Source organism: Belonocnema kinseyi, chromosome 5 (assembly GCF_010883055.1).
Source record: "Belonocnema kinseyi isolate 2016_QV_RU_SX_M_011 chromosome 5, B_treatae_v1, whole genome shotgun sequence".
NCBI classification, from domain to species: domain Eukaryota; kingdom Metazoa; phylum Arthropoda; class Insecta; order Hymenoptera; family Cynipidae; genus Belonocnema; species Belonocnema kinseyi.
This window is the reverse complement of record NC_046661.1, coordinates 90,097,100-90,115,786: the sequence shown is the minus strand read 5'-3', so window position 1 is coordinate 90,115,786 and position 18,687 is coordinate 90,097,100. Positions and strand designations below refer to the sequence as shown.

Below are 18,687 nucleotides of genomic sequence, written 5' to 3'. Positions count from 1 at the left end.
AATTTATTATCATTTTTCGAAACATGTAGCGCATAAAACTTTTGAACATGTTAAAAAAAAAAAATTTCTAACAGTGATTGTAGTTTTGTCCTTATTTGGATTTACCCGTTTCTTTATTACAAATCCTAGTCGGGTTTCAATGGGACCATTTGAAATCGAAATTACTGAAATGTCATTCTGTAAATCCGTATCAAAATAAATGAAAGCAACAGTGGTCAATGCTCGCTACAAGCTTCAGACAATTAGGATATGAATTAAAATTATATATATATTTCGTGGATCGTAAATCATGTTGCGGAATTCCGTAATGCCGCCGGCGATTAGGATTGTTTCGTGTACCGATTGGAATTTATCGTAGCAATGAATCAGCCGTTTCACGGTGAAAGATCGGATCTTGAGTGTACCTGTTATGACACAGAAAACAGAAACTTGCTCTCAAACCTTAAAGCAAGCTGAAATTTAATTGTGTGGGCACATCGAATTACAAATATGTCAAGGAACCTGTATCATTATCAGAGAAAAACAGAATTTCTTAACATCTTTACAAACTAGATAGAGCTATGAGTTTAAAAAATTTTAATTAAATTTTTACTGAAAAAAAAAATTTCTCTTTTTCTCTGCTGGGAATCGAACGACAGAACTTTCGATTGCCGGTCGGACGCTTTCCTATTAAGCTACTAGAGAGTACGAGACTAGAATTCTTTTTTAGAAATACATGCATTATTGTGACTAGAAACAAACTGTTTTACAAGATTTTAAAGAGAAATATTTCTCTTTAAATTCTACATCAAATAAAATATTGTAAATAACTATAAAATATTATGAATAAGATATAAGCTTAGAGAAATTAAGCCATTGTTTTAGAGTTTGTGATAGATCTTAACTAGTGCATTGCGCTAAGTAAATTTTTTATGAAATAATTTTTACGCCAGGGATATAAATTTTATTTTATTTTTTTTTATCAGTATTGGCACGTGCGCAGCACAGGTTTACCATTTGACTGATTTATTTATTAATATTCTACAGTTTTATTAAACGATTCTTATTAAACCTTTATTAAATCTTATTCATACAGAACTTGTGTCAAATCCTATCTTCAAAAATTTCTTTCAAATTGTATCCATCGATTAAGTTTCCAATTAATCATTAGTTTTTCAATTAAATTCTATAAAATTTTAATGGCGCTGGACTTGTGTCGAATCCTATTCTATTAATTTTATTATTTGGTTGAAAATCTAACAATTTTCATTCAAAAATATCCCTTTTGGTTGTAAAATTAACTGTTTTGTAAAAATTCGTCTTTTTGGGTTAAAAATTCAAATCTTTTCGTTGAAAATTCAATTTTGTTTAAAATTAATATTTCATTGCTGATAAGTCAACTGCAATCTTTTTTGGATAAAAACTATTTTCTAGAAAATTAGTTTTTTCATTTAAAAATTCGTCTTTTTTATTAGAAATATTGCTTATTTCTTGTATACAGATTTAAATATTTTGTTGAAAATTCAACTATTTCCAAAAAAAATTAACTTTTTGTTTAAAATTCTCATTTTTCAGTTGAAAAGTCAATTGAAATAGTTTTAGATGAAAACTATTTTTCCAGAAAATATTTTTTTTCCAGAAAAGTTTTTTATTTAAAAATTCGTCTTTTTATTAGAAATATTGCTTATTTCTTGTATAAAATTGAACTATTTTGTTTAAAATTCAACTATTACCTAAAAAAATGTACTTTTTCTTTAAAATTCTTATTTTTCGGTTGAAAAATCAATTGAAATATTTTTCGATAAAAATTTAACCCTTTTTTTAAAATTTGTCTTTTCCACTTGAATATTCACTATTTTAGTAGAGTTTTTATTTTTCTTGTATAAAAATGCACCTTTTTGGATGAAAAATTAACAATCTTGTTAAAAAATCATACATTTTGTTAAAATCACAGAGATTTCAATGATTCCCCAAATATTTCGGATAGTTTAAAAATATTTTCGAAAGACTTCAATAAGTTTAAAAAAATTGTAAAAAGTTTTAAAATAATTTAAATATTATAGAAAGATTCCAATGATTCCCTAAATATTTAAAAGATTTCGGATAGTTTAAAAAGATTTCCCAAATACTTTAATAATTTTTCAAAGATTTCAACCATTTCAAAAATATTTTAAATATTGTATACAGATTCCAATGATTTCGCAAAAATTTAAAATATTTTGTATAGATTTCAAATATTTTGTAATAATTTCAAAAAGACTTCCCAAAGGTGTCACAAGAATTTTGTAAAGATTTCGGATAGTTTAAGAAGATTTACCAAATACCTAAATGATTTTCTAACGATTTCAACAATTTCAGAAATATTTTATATATTTTATAAAGTTTGCAATGATTTCCCAAAAATTTTAAAGGATTCATAAATATTTCGTAAAAATTTTGGATAGTTTAAGGACATTTTCCAAATACCTGAATGATTTCTTAAATTTTTTTTAGCAATTTCACAAATATTTCAAACATTTTACAAAGATTCCAATTATTGTCCAAATATTTCACAAAGATTTCAATCATTTCAAAAATACTATCGAATATTTACGAAATATTTTAAATACTTTGGAAAGATTTCGGATAAATTTAAAAGATTTCACAAAGATTTCAATTATTTTTATGAATATTAATAAATATTAAAATTGTTTTAAAAATATTTTTCAAAGATGTCACAAAGGCACAAATGTTGAAAAAATATTTCAAAGATTTCACAAAGATTTCTTAAACGTTAAAAATATTTTGCAAAGATTTAAAATAGTTTTAAAAGATTTTACAAATTATTAAATTATTTTTCAAAGATTTAAAAAATTCCACAAATATTACCAAATATTTCAAAAATATTTTCGAATATTTACGAAATATTTGAAATACTTTGGAAATATTTTGGATAGATTTGAAAGATTTCAATTAATTTTACAAAGATTTCAATTATTTTTACAAATATTAATAAATATTAAAAATTGTTTAAAGATATTTTGCAAAGGTTTCACAAAGATTTCACAAAGACACAAATGTTAGCAAAATATTTCAAAGATTTCACAAAGATTTGAAATATTTTGTAAACATTTCGGATAGTTTTATAAGATTTCAGAAATTCTTCAATTATTTTTCAAATAATTCAAAAATTTCACAAATGTTACCAAATCTTCAAAAATATTTTAAAAGGATTTCGATGATATCCCAAGGATTTCGAAAAGATTTCGCAAAGATTTCGGATAGATTTACAAGATTTCACTAAAATTTCAATGATTTTCCAAAGATTTTAATCATTTCCAAAATACTATCGAATATTTACGAAATATTTAAAAGATTTTGGATAGATTTGAAAGATTTTACAAAGATTTCAATTATTTTTACAAATATTAATAAATATTAAACAGTTTTAAAAATATCTTACAAAGATTTCACAAAGGCACAAATGTTTGGAAAATACTTCAAAGATTTCACAAAGATATCCGAAAGACTTAAAAGATTTCGCAAAAATTTCGGATCGTTCGAAAAGATTTCACAAATACTTCAATGATTTCTCAAAGATTAAAAAAAATTCACAAATGTTACCAAATTTTTTAAAAATATTTAAAAAGAATTTCAATCATTTCCCAAGGATTTCGCAAAGATTTCGGATAGATTTATGAGATTTCATAAAGATTTGATTGATTTTCCAAAGATTTCACAAAGATTTCAATCATTTCAAAAACACTATCGAATATTTGCGAAATATTTGAAATACTTTGGAAAGATTTTGGGTAAATTAAAAATATTTCACAAAGATTTCAATTATTTGTACAAATGTGAATAAATATTTTTAAACTTTTTAAAATATTTTCCAAAGATTTCACAAAGGCACAAGGGTTGTAAAAATATTTCAGTGATTTCACAAAGATTTGTCAAAGATTAAAAATATTTTTCAAAGATTTAAAATAGCTTTAAAAGATTTCACAAATTCTTCAATTATATTTCAAAGATTTCAAAAATTTCACAAATGTTACCAAATATTTCAAAAATATTTTAAAAGGATTTCAATAATTTTCCAAGGATTTCGAAAAGATTTCGCAAAGATTTCGGATAGATTTACAAGATTTCACTAATATTTCAAAATTTTTTCAAAAAATTCAATGTTTTCAAAATTACTATCGAATATTTACGAAATATTTGAAATACCTTGGAAAGATTTTGGATAGATTTGAAAGATTTCACAAAGATTTCAATTAATTTTACAAAGATTTCAATTATTTTTGCAAATATTAATAAATATTAAAAAATTGTTTTGAATATTTTTCAAAGATTTCACAAAGGCACAAATGTTGGAAAAATATTTCAAAGATTTCACAAAGATTTAAAATATTTTTCAAAGATTTCGGATAGTTTAATAAAATTTCACAAATTCTTCAACTATTTTTCGAAGATTTCAAAAATTTCATAAATATTAAAAAATATTTCAAAAATATTTTAAAAGGATTTCAATGATTTCCAAAGGATTTCGCAAAGATTTCGGATAGATTTACAGAATTTCACTAAGATTTCAATGATTTTCCAAAGATTTCACAAATATTTCAATCTTTCTTTACCAATTTTACCCAATATTTTGAAAATATTCCAAAGAGTTTGGATAGATTTAAAATATTTTAGGAAGGCATAAATGATTGTATAAAGATTTCAACAATTTCACAAATATGACGAAATATTTCAAAAATATTTTTTATATTGCGCAAAGATTTCACAAAGATTTCCCAAAGATTTCGGATAGTTTAGAAAAATTTCATACAGACTTAAATGATGTCCCAAAAATTTCAAAAATATTTAAACATTTTATAAATATTCCAATAATTTTGTAAAGATTTCAATGATTTTCCACAGATTTCAATCATTTTGAAAGTATTATCAAATATTTATGAAATACTTTGCAAAGATTTCAATCATTTTCCAAAGACATAACAAAGATTTTAAAGGTTCCGGGAAGATTTCGAAAAGATTTTAGAGATTCCACAGATCAATGATTACATAAATATTTCAAAAAATAAAAAAAATGTCATAATTTCAGAAAGATTTCTCTATCTATCAAATCCCATCCAAACCGTTCTATCTGAACGGTTAAGAAATTCACTTAAATAATTTAACATCAAAGTTTTTTTTAAACGAAATTACTTTAGATACTTATTTGTTAAATAAGCAAAACAGTGATTCTATTGGAAATTTATCTGGTGATATTTATCTAATTAAATGTAATTTTTGCAATAAAGCTTATATGAGTGAAACTGGCCAGAGATTAAAAACCAGAATTGCTAAAAAACTAATAAAATGTTAGCTACAGAAAAAAGCACGTATCAGCGACATATTATTGAGTCTATTTTTATAAACAAATTCCGAAAGACTTCAGTTAATTTACACACTGAAATTCTAAATGTTAAAGAAATCTATCAAAGTATCATAAATTAATGTAATATTTTTAATAACAAAATTTTTTATTTTTAATTTAAAATGATTTTCGCGTCAAATCGGAAGAGCTATAGAAGGGAGAGCTATTGAAGGGTTTCACTGTAATTTGATAAATAGCCAAAGGGCTGCTGAAACGACAGTTTATAAGCTCCGATAAAAAACTAATTTAGAACGCATGACCGAATGAATTTATTTTTTCCAATGGAGAAATTCTTACAAAAAGACAATTTTAGAGGCTTTTTCGCAAACAATAATTTCGATCTAGAAAAAGTTTTTTGTTTGAATCGTTTAATTTTATTTTTACAGTTTATCAGGCTATTACACAACAAGTTACCAACCACACAGTTACAAACCATCACATTCCCATCCACCAGCGCCATCGCCAGCAGAAACAATTAAATGCGGTGACTCCTTCCCCATTCAGTGCCAACAATCTAGATATCGAACTTTCGATGGTTCCTGCAACAATCAATATCGGCCAACATGGGGAATGGCAAATACCAGATATGGTCGTCTCCTTCCTGCAGAATACGCTGATGGTAAAACATTAAAAATTAATTTAATTTAGATAATTTTTTTATCAATTTTGGGCTATTTTTCATCATTGATGAGAGTCCTTTGGTTTTACTTAAACTTTACTAAAAAAATATTTTCTATCCAAAAAAAGTGAATTTTCATCCTGAAAAGATGGATTTTCAAGCAACAGGAAAAGAATTTTTAAACAAATGGTAGAATCAACAACTAAATAGTTTAATGTTCAACAAAAAATTAATCTTCAATTAAGAAAGATAAATTTTCAAAACACGTAGTTAAATTTTTCACTAAAAAAGATAAATTTTTAAATCAAAAATTGTATTGTTAAATTTGCAGTTTAAGAAATTAATTTTTAAAAAGTGTTCAACAAACCATATGATTTTTTAAATTATAAAGGATACATTTTCAACAACAAAATATTTTTTCTATTTCAGGTAAATATTAATTTTTAATAAAAAAATAATAAAAAAATTTTCAGCAAAATATATTTTTTTAATGATATTTAGCAAAGAAGTTGAACTTTCAACTAGGTACTTGAATTTTGACAGAAAAATACAATTTTTCAATCAAAAATTAAATTGTTAAATCTTCAGTTAAAGAAATTAATTTTTAAAAGATGTTCACGAAATATTTGAATTTATAACCAAAAAGATAAATTTTTGATAAACTAAATTAATTTTCTACCCAAAAATACGAATTTTCAACCAAATATATGAATTTCCAAACAAATAATTAATTTTTAAACTTACAAAAGATTAATTTCTAACATAAAATTTAATTTTTTTTATTTCAGAAGAAGATTAATGTTTATATTAAAAAAATTGAACAACATTTTTTTTTAATGAAAGAGGTGAATCCGAAAACAATTAATATTTGACAAACAAGATCAACTTTCATCCTAGTAGTTGAATTTTTACCTAAAAAAATACAATTTTTCAACTAAAAATTGAATTATTAAATTTTCAGTTAAAGAAATTAATTTTAGAAAGCTGTTCACGAAGTAGTTGAATTTATGATCAAAAAGATAAATTTTCAATAAACAAAATTAGTTTTCTACCCAGAAATACGAATTTTTAACAAGATAAATATATTTTTTCGCCAAATAATTGAGTTTTCAACTCCTATTTTCAACAAAAAATGGAATAGTTTAATTGAGATAAAGATGAATATTCAATTTAAAAAAAGCAAAAAATTTTGGTTTTATAATCGCAGTGGTGAATCTGGCATTTAAAAAAGCAGTTATAATAAAAATTGAATCATTAAATTAGCAGTTTAAAAAATTAAATTTAATAAAAAAACAATTTAAAAAAAAAATTTTGAATTCTCAACAAAAAATTGAATTTTTCATGAACAAGCCTACGTTTTTAACTAAAAAGACCAATTTTATACAAAATAGTTTAATTTTCACCTGACAAAGGATACATTTTAAACAAAAAATAGAATAGATCAATTTTTAAATAACAATCTAATTTTTTTAACGACGACTGAACAAAGAATTTCTTTCAACGAAATAGTTAAGCCCGAAAAAATTAATTTTGAACAAAGTAGTTTAATTTTCAAACAAGCAGTTCAATTTTCAACCAATAAAGATGAATTTTTAAACAAATAGTTGATCTTTCAACTAAAATCGGAATCTTTAAAGCAGTTATAACAATTAATATCAAAAAATCAAATCTTCAACAAAATAGATGAGTACTTAACCAATAAATCAAATTTAAAAAAAAAAGATTAATTTTCTGTGCAAAAAGACGAATTTTTTACAAAACAAAAGAATTTTTAACCAAATAGGTGAATTTGAAACTTGCACAAGATACATTTCTAACCAAAAATATAATATTTTTTATTGTAGATAAAGATTATTTTTTAATTAAAAAAAATGAAACCAAATCTTTTTTTCTTAATAAAAGAGATGAATCCAAAAACAATTAATATTTAACAAAGTAGTTCAACTTTAAACCTAGTAGTTGAATTTTTAACTGAAAAAATAAAATTTTGCAACTAAAAATTAAATTGTTAAATTTTCAGTTAAAGAAATTAATTTAAAAAGTTTGTTAACAAAATAGTTGAATTCATACTAAAAAAGATAGCTTTTATAAAAAAGATTCATTTTCCGCTAAAAAACACGCTTTTTCAACAAAATAACAAAATGTTTTAGAAAATAATTAAATTTTCAACTCATAGGGGATATATTTTCAACAAAAAACAAAACAGTTCCATTCAGATAAAGATAAATTTTTTATTTAAAACTTAATTTTTAACAAAGCATTTTAACATTTTTAAAAATATATAAATCTTCAATTGAACAGACAAGTTTTCAACCAAAAGCAGTTGTTGAATTTTCAATCTAAAAGGTTAAATTTGAACCAAATATTTAAATTATCAATGAATACAATAAATTTTTCACAATAAAGATTAATTTTCAATAAAATACATGGATTTTGAACGTTAAATTTAATAGCCAGAAAGAGGAATTATCCACAAAAAAGGAAATTTTCAACCCGAAAATCTAACTTTTTATTCGCAAAGTTTATTTATTAACAAATGGTTAAAATTTAAAATAAATGGTTTAAATTTCAGCATAATATTATACTCTTCTAGCAGAATAATAATTTGCAATAATAAAAATTTTTGAGCAAAAAATCCGAAAAAAAAATGTTTAATCCTCAACCAAAACAGATTAATTTCCAGATAAACAGTTCGATTTTCTATAAAAAATGATGAATTTTCAACCAAGAAAAATTATTTTTTACCAAAGAAGACGAATTTTCAACAAAATACATGAACTTTAAATTTTAAAATATTAATTAAACCTATCAATTTTCAACAAAAATTTACAGGTACAGTTATAGATAAAAAACTTAATTCTGATTTAAAAAAACAGTTTTCAACAAAATAGTTCAATTTTTAACCAAAAAGATGAATCTCTAATTATAAAGTATCAATTTTTTCTTGAAATGATGAAACTGAAAAAAATGACTTTTTTATATTTAACCAAATTGTTGAATATTTAACAAACGAACAAAATAAAAGATTTTTCAAACGAATAGTCTAATTTTTAACAAAAAAAGAAAGACTTTTAACATTTAAAGAAATAATGCAATTTGGAATCAAAAAGATGTATCTTCAGTAAAAAAGGGAGTTTTTGAAAAAGTTGTTCAAATACGAACCCAATAGTTAAATTTTTTAACAACAAAAAAACTTTTTAACAATATAGATACATTTTTTACAAAATAATCAATTTTTGAACCAAACAGTAGAATTTTTAACCATATAAGACGAGTTTCGGATCAAAATTTCTTTAAAATAGATGAAAAGTGTCATTCAGAAAAAAATTTCCCAAACCAGGACAGCCTTTTTTCTTGGATTTATATAAAAGTTTGGTTAAATGAAATAAATTTTGGTTAACCCTTTCCGGCATAAATTTTTCAGGGAAACGAGTTTTCATGAAAATTGGGACATAGGGGTTTTTGGGGTCGCTAATTACAAATTTGAACTCAGATTTTGAAAATTCAAAATCGCGGGTCCAATATGGCGGCTAATATTTCGCATATGTATTCATTTTTTCTGAAAATTGGTATACGGGGGTTTTTGGGATCACTGATAACGAATCTGAACTCAAATTTAGAAAATTCAGAATGGTGGATCCAATATGGCAACTTAAATTTGGAAAATTTTTGGATTTTTTTTAGAATTGGTATACAGGGATTTTTTGGAGTCGTTGATCACAAATCCGAACTCAGATTTTTAAAATTGAAAATGGCGGATCCAATATGGCGGCCAAAATTTGGAATTTTTTTTTTAAATTGATGTACAGGGGTTTTTGGCATCTCTGATCACGAATCTGAACTTAGATTTTGAACATTTAAAATGGCGGGCCAAAATTCAAAATATTTCTAAATTGTTTTTTTGAAAGTTGGCACAGGCAGGGGGTCGCTGATCTTGAGTCTGTGTTAAAAATAACAAATATTTAGAATATTGAAAAAATATACACCTACTCACCTAAAACATGGATTAGTACCAAGTTTCTGAATTTTCAAAATCTAAATTCAGATTCGTGATCAGTGACTCCAAAAATTCTTGTATACTAATTTTTCAAAAAATCCGGAAAACTTTATTATTTTGACCGCCTTATTGTATCCATCATTTTTGATTTTCAAAGTCTGATTTCAGATTCGTGATCAGCGACCCCGAAACCTCTATATACCAATTTTCAGAAAAAAATCCAAAAATATTCCAATTTTAGGGCGCCATCTTGAATCCATAATTTTAAATTTGTTAAATCTGAGTTCATATTCGTGATCACTGACCCCAAAAAGCCCAGTATACCAATTTTGAGATAAAATCGAAAAATATTTCCATTTTCGGCAGCCATATTGGATCCGCCATTTTGAATCTTCAAAATTTGAGTCCAGATTCATATTCAGCAACCCCAAAAACCCTTAAGCAGAAACTTTTGTCAATAATGAATTTTTTCAACAAAAAAAGGATTTTTTTCATCTTTGTTTATAAGTATTAACAAATTATTTTAAAAATTTAGACCCTTCGCACAAAAATTTCAATTTTCTATCAACCTGTGAGCATGAAATTAAAAAAAAAACCTGTGTTAAATCCAATAAAAACTACTCTGAAATCGCAAAAAATTATATGAAAAAAGGTGGGAATACGGTATTCCTACCATGCCGCAAAGGGTTAATTCAACAAAATATTTGGTTGACCCAACAATGTTTCTTTTTGGTAAATCAAAAAATTACACGATCTATCGAAAGTTTTAGTTAAAAAAAAAAATTTGTTGGATCAAATAAATATTGTGTTCTCCATATGATAATAATATTTTATTATTGAATCAACAAAATATTGTCGATTGAACCAAATCGGTCCCGTATTATACAACTTGCAATATAAAGAAAAAGTCGTGACTTATCGAGTTCAGCGTGACTAGATTCAAAATGTTATAAAAGTTCTGAGCCGGTTCTGAACGATATAGAATGTAACTTGTACGTTAATAGGTTCAAAAATATTTCCGTACGTCACAACCAAAACTTTAAACCAGATACTAGAAAGTAATACTAGAAAGCATACAACGAATTATGACTCAAGCCTAAAAAAATTTTATCCTTACAGGATTTTATCGATATTGAATAATAATCTTATAAATCATGCTAAGAAATTGGTAAAAAAATCTTTTTCTTTGAAAGTGAAACTCCTTGTTTAAAAATCTTTTTCGGTTAAAAATTCAAGGATTCCACTCAAATTTTTACCATTTTAATTAAAAATTAATCTTTTAGGTTGGAAATAAAATTGCACTCTTTATTTGGACATTTTATTTTTTGACGAAAAATTTAATTATTCAATTTTTGGTTAACAAATGATATTTTTTAGTTGAGAACTTTTTTTTTTTAAATTTACTTCTTTCAAAATTCTTTCCGGTTAACAATTTAGGTACTCCAGTTAAATATTAATCATTTTAGTTGAAATATTAATCTTTTAGGTTGAGAATAAAATTTATCTTTTTGGGTGAATATTTATTTTTGACTGAAAAATTATTTTCTTTAGTTGAAAATTTGTTTGTATTAATTTCTATGTTTAAAAATTCTTTTCAGTTAAAAATTCAACTATTCCAGTTAAATATTTATCATTTTAGTTGAAAATTCATCTTCTAGGTTGGAAATAAAATTACTCTCTTTATTTGAACAATTACTTTGGACAACAAATTCAAATATTCAATTTTTGGTTAACAAATTATCTTTTTTTAGTTGGAAATTTTTCTTTTTTAATAATCTTGTTTAAAAATTTATTATAGTTAAAATTCAAGTATTCCAGTTAACTATATATCATTTTAGTTGAAAATTCATATTTTAGACTGGAAAAAAACTCTCTTTGGTTAAACATTTATTATTTACATACAAACTTAATTAATCAATTTTTGGTCAAAGAAGACTTTTTTTAGTTGGAAATTTTTCTTTTTTAATCACTATGTTTAAAATTTCTTTTCAGTTAAAAATTCAAGTATTCCAGTTCAATATTTATCATTTCAGTTGAAAAATTCACCTTTTAGGTTAGAAATAAAGTTACTCTCTTTGGCTGAACATTCATTTTTGGACTAAAAATGTAATTGATAAATTTTTGGTGGAAACAGGCTTTTTTAGTTGAAAATTCTTCTTTTTTAATCTCCGAGTTTAAAAATTCTTTTCGGTTAAAAATTCAATTATTTTTGTTAAATATTTATAATTTTAGTTGAAAATGTATGTCTCAAGATAGAAATAAAATTACTTTCTCTATTTCAACATTCATTTTTGACTGAAAATTTAATTATTAAATTTTTGGTTGACGAATTTTCTTTTTTTTTAAATATTTTTCTTTTTTAATTTACTTATTTGAAAACTCTTTTCCATTAAAAATGCAAGTATTGCAGTCAAACAATGATCATTTTAGTTGAAAAATTAATCTTTTAGGTGAGAAATAAAATCACTCTCTTTGGCTAAACAATCATTTTTGGACTAAAAATGTAATTGATAAATTTTTGGTAGAAACAGGCTTTTTTAGTTGAAAATTCTTCTTTTTTAATCTCCGAGTTTAAAAATTCTTTTCGGTTAAAAATTCAAGCATTCTTGTTAAATATTTATAATTTTAGTTGAAAATGTATCTCTCAAGATAGAAATAAAATTACTTTCTCTATTTGAACATTCATTTTTGACTGAAAATTTAATTATTAAATTTTTGGTTGACGAAATTTTTTTTTAAAATATTTTTCTTCTTTAATTTACTTGTTTGAAAACTCTTTTCCATTAAAAATTCACGTATTGCAGTTAAATAATTATTATTTTAGTTGAAAAGTTACCTTTTAGTTTGGAAATAAAGTTACAAACTTTGGTTGAACATTGTTTTTTTAAATAAAAATTTAATTATCCAATTTTTTGTTGAAAGAGTCACTTTTTTAGTTGACAAGTCTTATTTTTTAATCTCCGGATTTAAAAATTCTTTCCGGTTGAAAATTCAAGTTTTCCAGTTAAATATTTTTCAATTTAATCAAACACTCTCTTTATTTGAACATTAATTTTCGAAAGAAAATTTAATTATTCAATTTTTGGTTGACAAATTATCTTTTTAGTTGAAAATTTGTCTTTGTTAATCTACTTATTTAAACATTCTTTTCGGTTGAAAATTCAAGTATTCTTGTTAAATAGTTCTAATTTTAGTTGAAAACTTATTTTCTAGGTTGAAATTAAAATTACTCACTTTATTTGAATATTCATTTTTGACTAAAAATTTAATTATTTAATTTTTGGTTGACAAATTATCTTTTTCAGTTAAAAATTTTTCTTTTTCATTTTGCTTGGTTAAAAGTTCTTAAATTCTTTTCGGTTAAAAATTCATCTTCTAGGTTCCAATTAAAATTACTCTCTTCATTTATACATTCATTTTTTATTCCAAATTTAATTGTTCAATTTTTGGTTGACAAATTATCTTTTTTAGTAGAAAACTTTTTGTGTGAATTTACTTATTTAAATATTCTTTTCGGTTAAAAATTTAAGTATACCTGTTATATATTTATCATTTTAGTTTGAAATTCATGTTTTAGGTTGGAAAAAAGTAACTCTCTTGAATCGAACATTTATTTTTTGACTATAAATTTATTTATTTAATTTTTAGTTTCAAAATTATGTTTATATATATATATTTTTTTTTAATTCGTCTTTTCATTCTTCTTGTTTAAAATTCAAGTATTCCAGTTGCATATATATCATTTGATTTAAATATTTGTCTTTTATGTTTGGAAAGCAATTACTATCTTTTGCTAAACATTAATTTTTTGACTCAAAATTTAATTATTGAATTTTCAGATAAAAAATTATATTTTTAGTGAAAAATTAGTCTTTTTTTATTTAACATTGATTTTTTAAAGTTCAAACTTAGTTATTTCAGTTTTGGTTAACAATTTATCTTTTTCAGTAAAAACTAATTTTTTTCGTTGACAATTCAAATGCATATTTAAGTTGAAGATTTATTATTTTAGTTGAAAATTCACCTGTTAGTTTGTAAATAAATTTACAAACTTTCGTTCAAGATTAATTTTTTAAATAAAAATGTAAATATTCAATTTTTTGTTGAAAAAGTCACTTCTTTAGTTAAAAAGTCTTATTTTTTAATCTCCGTGTTTAAAAATTTTTTTCTGTTAAAAATTAAAGTTATCCAGTTAAATATTTTTTTAATTTTATTGATTCTTGTTAAATATTTATAATTTTAGTTGAACATTTTTCTTCTAGGCTGAAATTAGAATTTCTCTCTTTATTTGAACACTAATTTTTTGACTACAAATTTAATTATTAAATTTTTAGAGGAAAAATTATCTTTTTCAGTGGAAACTTGGTCTTTTTCATTTGACATGGATTTTTTAAGATTCAAACTTAGTTATTTCAGTTTTGGTTAACAATTAATCTTTATTAGTAAAAATTAATTTTTTTCGTTGACAACTTAAATGCATATTTAAGTTGAAGATTTATCATTTTAGTTGAAAAGAAATCACTTCGGCTGAAAAATTATTGTTTTTAACTAAAAATGTAATAAGTCCATTTTCTCTTAAAAATTCTTTTCTCTGAGTTAAAATACAACTATTTGATTAAATAATTGTCTTCATTAATTCAAAATTCAAGTGTTTCAAGTGTATCTATTTTGTTGAAAATTTTTGGTATAAAATTAATCTTTTTATTTGACAGTTAATTTTATCGTTTAAAAATTTATCTTTTTGGTTTAAATTTCATCAAATCCAGTTTAATATTCATAATTTTATTTTTGAAATATTTATTTTGAAAATTTTTGCTTAGTATTCTTAAAAAATGTTTAGAATTAACGTGATGAATTAAAATAAATGTTTTTATTTTGCGAAAAATATGAATATTCTACTTTTAGTTGACCGTTATAATTAAAAAACTCGACGGGCTAAAACCCGGGAAATGATTAGGAATTTAAAATTATCAGCCAAATCGCCACCCTGATTTATTCTGAATTCTTTGGAATTGAATTGAATTTTTTTCAATTTAATTCATAAAATAATCAAAGGATTTGAAATATTTTAAAGTATTTTTTAAAACTCTTTGGCATTTTCTATATCTTCTAAAAAATTTGACGTGATTTAAGAAGATTTTAAAGGATTTGAAATATTTGAAAACATTTCAATAGATTCCCAAAAAATGTTTATTTATTTAATATTTCAAAGGAATTTTAAATATTTTAAAACATTGCAAGTCATTTTTAAAAAATTAAAATAATTTTACGAGATTCCCAAAGGGGTGCAATCACTTCAAGGGTTAAAAAAATTATTTCCAATTCATTTGAATTCTTTTGTATTCTTTTGTAGTCAATAATCACTTTTTATTTAGTAATCAGCAGGTTTTCAAAGCTTTAAAGAGATTTTCAAATATTTTTAGCCACTCATTTGGAATTCACTCTGGATTCGGATCAACTCATCCTGAATTTTGTTGAATTCCTTAAAATTTATTCAAATCTACTCTGTTCAACGGATTAAGAAAATTATTATTTTTTTAAATTTATCTTGCAGTCTTTAGAATTCATATTAAATTATCAGGCATTTCATAAAATTCTTTTAAATCCTCTTTAGTTTATCTTAACTTATTTCCAACTTACTGAATGCAAAGAATTTTTTTATACTTTTGAATTGTTTTGAATTCACTGGATTGATTTTTTTAATTCAGCTTATGTTTTGATTAATTTCATTGAATTATTCTCATTTCCCTTGAATCAATGCCTAATCGCACAAATTTTACTGCAATGAATGGAATTTTTGTCGATTTTAAAATTATTCCAAATTCATTTAAATTCTATTTTGATAATAATTTAGTACGGTTCCAATGACTTGAAGAGATTTGAAATTATTTTTTAGATTTCGACCTGAATTCGTTTAAATTCCCAGTAATTCTTTTGATTCTTGTTTAGTTTACTTAAATTCTTCTAAATTTACTCAATTCCACTTGATTTCATGGATTTTTTCAATTTTTTTAAGGTTTTATTTTATTGATCTTGAAGTCCTTTAACCTCACTTTAAATTCTTGATTTATGAAATTCTTTTTAAATTCCCTTGAATTTTTCTAAGCTCATTTCAAAGTTACTGAATTCAATCATTTTTTTCATATTTCAAAATGATTTTTAATTCATTTTAATTCTTTTTTAAATTAACATCTAATTTTTGTGAATATCGTCGAATTCTTTTAGTTTCCCTTAAACTCTAAGTTGATCCTAAGTTTACATAAATGAATGGAATTTTTTTTGTTTGTCGAATTTTTCCCAATTTATTTTAATTCCTTTGAATTTAAATTGAATTGTTTTGAGGTCTTGCGAATTTATTCTGAATGTTATAAAAATTTTCGAAAGCTAATAAAGAAACGTCAATTAATTACTTAAGAATGGTATGACCCCCGTTCTTCTTAATTAATATTTTTTATTTTTTACTCAATATTGTTGCTCTTATCCTTTGCCTGGTAGATCCAGGATTTGCTATCGTACTTTATAGTGTGAGCGAGTACATTATTAGCCCATTTAAAAAAAAATTAATAATAAAAACGTACGTAAGAAATGCTTTACCCCCCCTACCCGGTAGGAATTCATAAGATTTATTAGACCACCTTTCCCTAAAAAGCCTTACGTTATGATTGGACGCTTCCTAAAAGGAGTATCAAAAAATGATTCCGGGAAAAATAATAAAATAGTTCGCGGAATGTAATTGAGGAAGTTATTTTGATGTGAGGTGAATAATTTCCGTATCATGTGTAACAATTTATGGATTAGGAAGATTGGAGATGTAATCAATTTTTCTTGTATTACGCAGGCATTCATGCTCCCAGAGCAGCAAGAAGTGGAAATACCTTGCCAGCATCAAGGACTCTTAGCTACGTTCTTAGCCCTGACTACGAAATTCTTGATCCGAAATGGACACTTGCTGCTATGCAGTGGGGCCAAATCATCACTCATGACATGGCTATGATTGATGGAAGCACACAATCGAGTAAGTTTTTTACATTCTCATCAGAGAAGGTAGTAGATTTGTGTAAAATCTGACCCCCCCCCCCCCCCCCCCCCCCCCCCCCCATTCTTTGTCAAATGTCCACGTTTTGAGACCCTCTGAAGCCGGAAAACAGGTTTTTACGAATGTGTCTGTCTGTATGTCTGTATCTCTGTCTGTCTGTGAACACGATAACTTTCGAAAAAATTAATCTATTAGATTGCCCTTTGGCACAGTCGTTTAGGGTCCTAAACTAAAGGTCAAGTTCGTTAGCCAGCCATTTTGGATAAAAATTCAACAAGTGGGCACATTTCGAATATTTTTGACAAAAATTACCAGAGTTAGAGCATTTTAAAAATCCAAAGGAAAACAAATTAAAATGAACATTCTGAGCCAAACAACGCATGACACGAAAAAGTGTCAAGAGAAAAGAAACATTACTTTTTAAAAACCCTACAAGGTTACGATAACAATTAGAGTAATAAACATTGAAATTAAAATTTCAATTTTAAATCTTCGGTCATACCATCATTTATTAATAAAATTAGTTTATAACAACGTTTCGGCCACATTTTTGTGCCTTCTTCAGGTTTAAAACATTTTGTGTATTCTAAAATTAATAATATAATGGTAATTAATAAATAAATATTTAAAAGTCAAATTTTTTTTTTAAAAAGTAATCGAAAATTTGTTTTAACAATGTACTTACAATTTGGGTCATAATAAAATTTTTTTGTTTCATTGATAAATATTAAATCCATATTTGAGTCAGTGTTTCTCCATTTTCCAATCGAAAAATATCATTTCATAATCACTATTTGTTTAAAAAAAATTATTTTTAATTTCTGTAGTCATACTTAAATAATATGTAGATTATTAAAAATTTTTGTGTGAAAATTTTTAATTTTAAAATTCATTTTGAACACGTATTGTGGATAAACCAAGGTCTAGCGAGCTCGAAACTGAGCATTATACTGAAATTATGTGAATTAAACGATTGGAAAGTGTTTACATTTAGTTTAACTTATAACGTCGAATAAACAGACAATAATATTTTTGAATTCAGAACTGAATAAAATTTTTAATTAATATTTAAAATACTTAGATACGTATTATCAAAATTTTTTATTTCAGTTTGTAAATTTATGGAGTTCCTTTTGTATTTTTTAATGAAAATTGATTCTAAGATCCTCCTTTTATATGTCTTTTTTTCTTTTCCTAATATTTTTATATTGTTAAAAGTAAAATCAAAATAATGATCATGTGTCCATGCATGTTTCGATAGTCCTGTGTTTTGGTTTCCTATTCGACAATCTCTTTTGTGCTCTGTAATTCTATTTTTTAGTCTCCTGCCAGTTTCACCTATGTAAACTTTATTACATTGTTTGCATTTAATTAAATATGCCACATTTGATAAATTCTCTTTTAAATCAGAGTCTTTAATGTTCTGAAAAGTGTTTCCTAATTTATGATTATTTTGAAAATAAGCAGAAATTTTATATTTTCTAAGTGATGCTCTGAGTCTTTCAAATAAACCTTGTATATAAGGGAAAGATACTTTAATGTCAAATTTGTTTTGTTCTTTTAACCATTTTTCTTTTTTATTGTTTTTACCTGTACTATTGTAGATTTCATGGATACGTTCTTTTATAATGCTGTTTATTAATGGTAACGGGTAA

General features: G+C 24.1%; 1 protein-coding gene across 1 annotated transcript in view; it reads left to right on the top strand.

Annotated features, from left to right (window-relative positions):
* LOC117173281 (peroxidase) overlaps positions 1-18,687 on the top strand; it is a 149,718-nt gene that overhangs the window by 73,866 nt on the left and 57,165 nt on the right. The window contains exons 4-5 of the mRNA XM_033361762.1: positions 5,767-5,999; positions 16,835-17,011. Of these exons, the coding sequence (XP_033217653.1) occupies positions 5,767-5,999; positions 16,835-17,011 (410 nt within the window). The remainder of the gene's footprint in view (positions 1-5,766; positions 6,000-16,834; positions 17,012-18,687) is intronic.